Below are 6,306 nucleotides of genomic sequence, written 5' to 3'. Positions count from 1 at the left end.
TTCCTTTTAATGGTGGAAAGCATGATAAAAACATGCTCCCATCTTCTTGATTAAGGAATCTATCAATGATTTCCTTAAACAATCTTCACTATGACTTAGCCTCCTATGGATATTTCTTTTTCTCCATTACCAACTAACACTGGTGAAGCTGTGTACTTCTGATAACTATGCTGTGTCCCATTTTATTTTTTATATGCGCAATTGCCTTTTCCCCAAATCTAGCAGTGTGCCTGACACTACCTGACACTGAATTATATTTAAAGTCTTAGTTCTCACCATCCACTGCTATTTTTCTTTGTGTGTGTTCTTGTTTCATGTATTGCCCCACATCCCTTAGAGCCCCATTTTCAGCTTATGCACTGTCTTATTTTGTGGGCTTCTTTCTCTTGGGTAGACAGCAATTTGTGTATCTGATATAATTAGAACCTAATAAAGATCATAGTTCAGACTTGTTATCAGGTGGGACTAGCCCCTGAAGAAGAACATCATGCATGATACAGTGGAGGGTCAGAGAAAACAAAAAAAGAAGACTTCTAAAGAGTGGCAGCAACAATGGGCTCAAAGATAACAATTATGATGATGGTGCAAAATTGGGCAATGTTTCATTCTATTGTTCATGGGGTCAATATGAGTCAAAACTGACTTTATGGCACCGAACAACAGAGATCAATACCTATCCCCGGGCAACTTCAGGTATGTGAGACAAACCTGTATCCTGTGTCTAAGCTAAATAGTCTAAGACTAGCAAGTTATCTTTTTTGACAAACCTAGATGGTAGAAACAAAAGAATTAGAAATAATGGAGATTATTTCACTAGTCACAGCTGCTATGTAATGGACAGCCAAGGAAGATATTGAGGCTCCCATTATTAAGGGAGTTTTCTTAAAATGTGGAGAAAAGACTTCAACAATTTAATATGAACTTTAGACATGATTAAGAGTTCTTTCTAATTCGTAAATAGAGCAATTGCATATGCTCAAATTTCAGTTTCTTGCTGTCTCTAATAAGTGAAGGATCATTCATAGAAGAAAAAGTTGTGAAGATCAGCATGTCGATTCATAGTGAACAGTTTACCTCTCCAGTTGTTAATGAACTCCTAGTTTATATATGTGCTCTATTTTGACCAGTAAGTTACTAGTCTTTCAAAGCCAAAAGCTATTTGTTGTCTGTTATATTTCCAACACAGAATACATAGCAGAAAGTAAGTAAAAGTATGATGCTTTTGAGTTTATAATACTGTACTTGAAGCAGAAAATATTGCCTAGACTTCACCTTCTTCCTCTCACATATCTGAACCACAAAACTGTATAAATAGCACGTTGTATCAAGAACTAGATTTTAAATCTTAAAATGTACACATCCAGCCCAAACTACTTCTGATGTCTCTCTGATGTGATTTTTACTTCTGATATCCTAGCCCCTTTATAAACAAAGTATGCCGTTATCAGGTATGATGTTATCAATCAAAAGTTCATGATAAGCATTGTTATATACTTTATATCCTAACTTCCTGTTTAATCAGATCTCCTTTATCATGAATTTTTATAATCCAATGTTATGATAGGGATGATAGTGTATTTTATGCACATGGTCCCTATGCTGTCAACGTGGAATCGTTCTTTCAATTTGTAAAACTGTGCATCATTTTCAGGATGGTCAAGGAATTTTTTCTAATCTACATGCCCAAATATGCTGTTGAGATCTACGGAATATCATCAAAAAGGCAATCAGCATCATTATCTAGTAGAAATTTCTAAAGAGTGGGCTTGAGTACTGTGAGACATACTGAAGAGGAAAGATACTATTACTCTGCAGGCAAGGGTCATGGGTACTTGGTGGGGTGAAATTTTAGGAACATTTTGTGAAAGAATAACTTGCTTTCTTTATAATTTTTGCAGGACAAGTCTTTCCAAGAATCACTATGGCAATTCTTAACAACAGTAATGCCAGCAGCTTCTTCTTCATCTTGATGGATCTTCCTGGGTTGGAAAGTGCTCATTGCTGGACAGCTATTCCTATGTGTTCTATCTATGTCCTTTCTGTGCTGGGCAACATCACGATCATGTACATTGTCAAGTCTGTTCCCAGTCTCCACACACCCATGTATCTCTTCCTCTCCATGCTTTCAATGGCTGACCTAGGACTCTCAGCTTCCACACTGCCTTCCATGACAGCTGTCTTTCTCCTGGGCCAGAGAAAGGTAGGAGCTGCAACTTGCTTTGTACAACTCTTCTTCATTCACACTTTCTCAGTCATTGAGTCAGCTATACTGTTGGCTATGGCTTTTGACCGCTGTGTGGCTATCCGTGAGCCTTTACGTTATGCCACCATTCTCACAACCAAGCGTATTGGAGTTATTGGACTGGCCATTGTGACTCGTAGTGCTGTCCTCCATTTGCCCCTGCCTGTACTCCTCAGTCGACTGCAATTCCAGTCTGTGAGTGCTCTGGCTCATTCCTATTGTGTTCACCCCGATGTTTTAAGACTGGCCAGATCCAACACTCGTGTGAATAGTGGCTTTGGGCTCTTTGTAATGCTCTCCACTCTTGGGCTAGATGCTGTTTTCATTCTTCTGTCTTATGTGTTAATTTTGAAGACAGTTCTGAGTATTGCTTCCAATGCTGAACGACTTAAGGCATTTAATACCTGCATTTCCCATATCTGTGCTGTACTACTGTTTTATACGCCATTAGTCAGCCTGTCCATGATTCATCGTTTTGGGAAGAAGAAGCCACCAGCACAGATATATATGCTTCTGTCCTATCTGCACTTTCTTGTGCCTCCAATGCTCAACCCAATTGTCTACAGTGTCAAAACCAAAGAGATTCGAATGCGAATTCTGAAGCTGCTCCACCAAAAAAAACTCTGAGCTATTGGTATGAAATAGTGGTAGCAATATCTCAGCCTTACAGAAAGGTGGCTGGCTAACGATATTATCATTTAATTGACTATTCAAAATCACTGAATGAAGTACATTGTGTTATTTTCCCTGTCATCAGAACAATCCCTATCCTATCGGGGGTGGGAGATATGTTTCTCATTCTGCAAAAGTTATTCTTAGTAAGAAACTCATGCTTCTATAGGAAAACCTCTTGAGGAGAATAGTATTTACCTGCCACAGAAACATATTATAAAAGTAAGAACCAATGAATTCTGAAGCTGCTCCACCATAAAAAACTCTGAGCTATTGTTATGAAATAGTGGTAGCAATATCTCAGCCTTACAGAAAGGTGGCTGGCTAAAGTTTTACAAAAGTAAGATCAAGATATCTCATTTAATTGTACTTAGAAAAATTTAGCAAATACATAAATAAATCATATCATTTTATTTTGATTTTCACAGTAAATATGGGCATTGTTCCTCTGTAAAGTATGAACCAAATAAAAAGCACTTCAGAAGTTTAAATGCATTTAAAGAAATAAAGATCTTGATAACTATAGTAGAATGTTTTACAATACATGTAATACAAAGTTCAGTATTTTTTAGGCTCCTTGACATATGAGAGGTGGCCAGAGCCTCCTAATAAAAATTGTCCATTAAATAAACATTAAAGTACTGATTCTCTCCTTCTATTTGTTGTTATTGTTATGTGTTGTCAAATTGGTTTCAACTCATAGCAACCCTGTATAAGGTTTCTGAGAGCAATTGGGGGTTTGAACTGTTGATCTTGTGGCTACCAGTCCAGTGCTTAACCTACAGTGTCCATCAGGGCTCCTCTTCCTAATAGATACATGGGAAATCTACCATAAGATCTTACATTTTCTGAGTTACAGACTCCATCTCCAACTCTAATTTTCTTTAATCTGTTTTGGAAGATTAAAAAGTAAAAAAAGTAATGTAGACATCTGGTTGTCTACTTTTATGAAAAATGACTAGTTTCCCATGAACTACATCAGAGCTAGAGCACTTCCTTTCCCTACATTGTCATGCCTCTTTCTTTCTGGACTGAATTCTCAGCTAAATTCTCTGACTTAAAGAATTACTTGATGAAACATAACCAGAAGCAGACCAAGTAAGCCAATTAAGTGCTAAGTATTTGAGTCCCAAAGTATTGTAAAGTTATTTCTTATGTTGCAATGGAAAGGAGAAAGAAGAATTTTCTATCTTCCCTATGTAGTCATTTTGTGGTACTGTAGAATAAGCAATGGACTGCTAACCAGAAGGTCAGTGGCTCAAACTCACCAACCACTCCTTGAAAACTCTAAACAGGTTCACTATGAGTCCAAACCAACTTAATGGCATTTAACAACACAGAGTGATTTATTGAAGACATATCTACTCTACTGTCTTGGGTCATCTTCTATTCAAAGTATATAAAAAAAATAAATAAAACAAAACAGAATTAGTACATCGGTTTAAAGACACTAACGCAATTAAAGAAAGTAGGCATTTGCATTTGTAATTTCTCAGTATGTCATCAGAGGTGCTTTGATAGTAGACAGCATCATTTACAAGAAGGACACAAAGGATGGTGAGTCCACTTGAAATGTGGGTGAGTTCTAAGTGGAGACTGAAAAATAAAACCAAATAAACCAGTTTCCATGAAGTCAATTCCAACTCATGGTGATATTTTTTGAGTGCTATATTTTTGTTTATCTGAAAATATATTTTTTCATAAAATATGAATTGTGTTTACTGATTAAAACTGTTGGCTAGAACTTTTTTGTTTTTCTGTTTATTTTTTTCTATAGAACTTTAAATATCTTTGTCTCTATTTTTAATTTCTTTTTCTGAGAGTCAGAAGTCTAGATTCAGTTATCTACAACATTTGATTTAGATATTTGTTTTGATATTAATTTTTTTTACTGGTTCATTCATACTGTATGTATATGTGCAGCAATTTCAAAATTATTAATACATATTCCTGTGGGAACAAATTTACTAACTGAAAGGCAACATCTATGTACAATTCTTATCATCTTTAACCTTATAGTGCTAAGTCAAAGCTCATGTTTTCAAATTATTTAGGAAAAATCCTTTTTCCCTTTTTTCCATGTTCCTCAGTGAGATTACATCATATATCTGTAATGCCATTTATCAATTCCTGCTTTCTATACTAGGTTTTCCCCCAACATTTTTATTTCCTTTTAAAGTAATCAAGTAATCAAGAGAAGAAAGCTAGAATGAAATCTATAGTGTATAATTAGAGATGGAGATAATAATATAAGGTAATATTTACCTATTGTCGTCATGCCAACACTGACTCAGCAAAATATATACAAGGTACACATACATAAATATGTTTTCAATCATACAGGCAAACACGTAAGCATATATAGAGTGAGATTATGTGCGTTTATGTATGCAAAATACTACAAACACTATTAGTTTCTACATATTCTTATAGCTCCTAGTTGTAATAGCAACAAGTACATTTAGCACAAAGATTTCAATATATAAGTTTCATTCTCCAGTAAATGAAAAACTGGACTGTGTGAGAAAAAGAAAGTTTCTAATGTTGAAATCATGACATTGAATTGCTCAGTGTCAGAAAAAAAGGGAAATTCTAAAACAACAACAACAACAAAAAAATAGGGACATGTCAAAAGGGTACAAAAGTCAATTAAAAAAACTCTCAATGGTTAAAGCTGAAAAAAAATGTTAGTACCAAAATGAATAATATTAATACTTTTCAATAATCAAAGATAAATAATTATCCATTAGCTCATATTTTGTTGTTGTTGTTGTTAAGTGCCGTCGAGTTGATTCCGACCCTGAACAGTGTTTCTGAGTCTGTAAATCTTTATGGGAGCAGAAAACCTCATCTTTCTCTCGTGAAGCAGCTGGTAGTTTCGAACTGCTGACCTTGTAGTTCACAGCCCGATTTGTAACCACTACACTAGACAAGCAAAAATTTAAATGAGGACAAGGGACAGCTCTTCCTTGCAGAAAAATGCCAAACATCAACATAGAAGAAATGAGGGGGATTATCAAATTATCATTGCCACACCAGAGCAATGATTGTTCTAGACAAGATCTTCTGTTGAATGTTAAAATTAACAGACAAAGCTTTAAGGAAAACAGGACAGGTACGTAACTATAATTAACCACCCTCAAAATAGTCTATTATTGTGGTAGCTTTAACATATATTCACAAATTTTTAGCAATCTCATAGGTGGGACTTAATTTTCTTTCCTAAATGTCTAAGTTCCTAAATCTTTTTAGTCACATCCCTGGTGTAGCACTGTAGGAGAAGGACTGGACTGTTAATCATAAGGTTGCGTTTCAAACCCATCAGTTGTTCCTTGGAAACCTGCTACAGGTTTGCTATGTGTCAGAACTGACTCAGTGGCAACAACATCAAA

The 6,306-nt window shown here is 35.5% G+C and overlaps 1 protein-coding gene across 1 annotated transcript; it reads left to right on the top strand.

The window, feature by feature from the left end:
- Window positions 1-1,921: 1,921 nt before the first annotated feature.
- LOC102815489 (olfactory receptor 51G2-like) lies at window positions 1,922-2,869 on the top strand. The gene has a single exon (XM_006870346.1). The coding sequence runs from the start codon at window positions 1,922-1,924 to the stop codon at window positions 2,867-2,869; it is 948 nt and encodes a 315-aa protein (XP_006870408.1).
- The last annotated feature ends 3,437 nt before the right edge of the window (window positions 2,870-6,306 follow it).

This window comes from Chrysochloris asiatica, unplaced genomic scaffold, assembly GCF_000296735.1.
Source record: "Chrysochloris asiatica unplaced genomic scaffold, ChrAsi1.0 scaffold00140, whole genome shotgun sequence".
Taxonomy (NCBI): Eukaryota; Metazoa; Chordata; class Mammalia; order Afrosoricida; family Chrysochloridae; genus Chrysochloris; species Chrysochloris asiatica.
Note: the sequence above shows the minus strand (reverse complement) of the source record. Positions and strands in the feature narration are given on the sequence as shown.

Excerpts from the sequence above, each read along its gene's own strand:
- LOC102815489 (XM_006870346.1), top strand. The coding sequence starts at position 1,922 with ATGGCAATTCTTAACAACAGTAATGCCAGCAGCTTCTTCTTCATCTTG.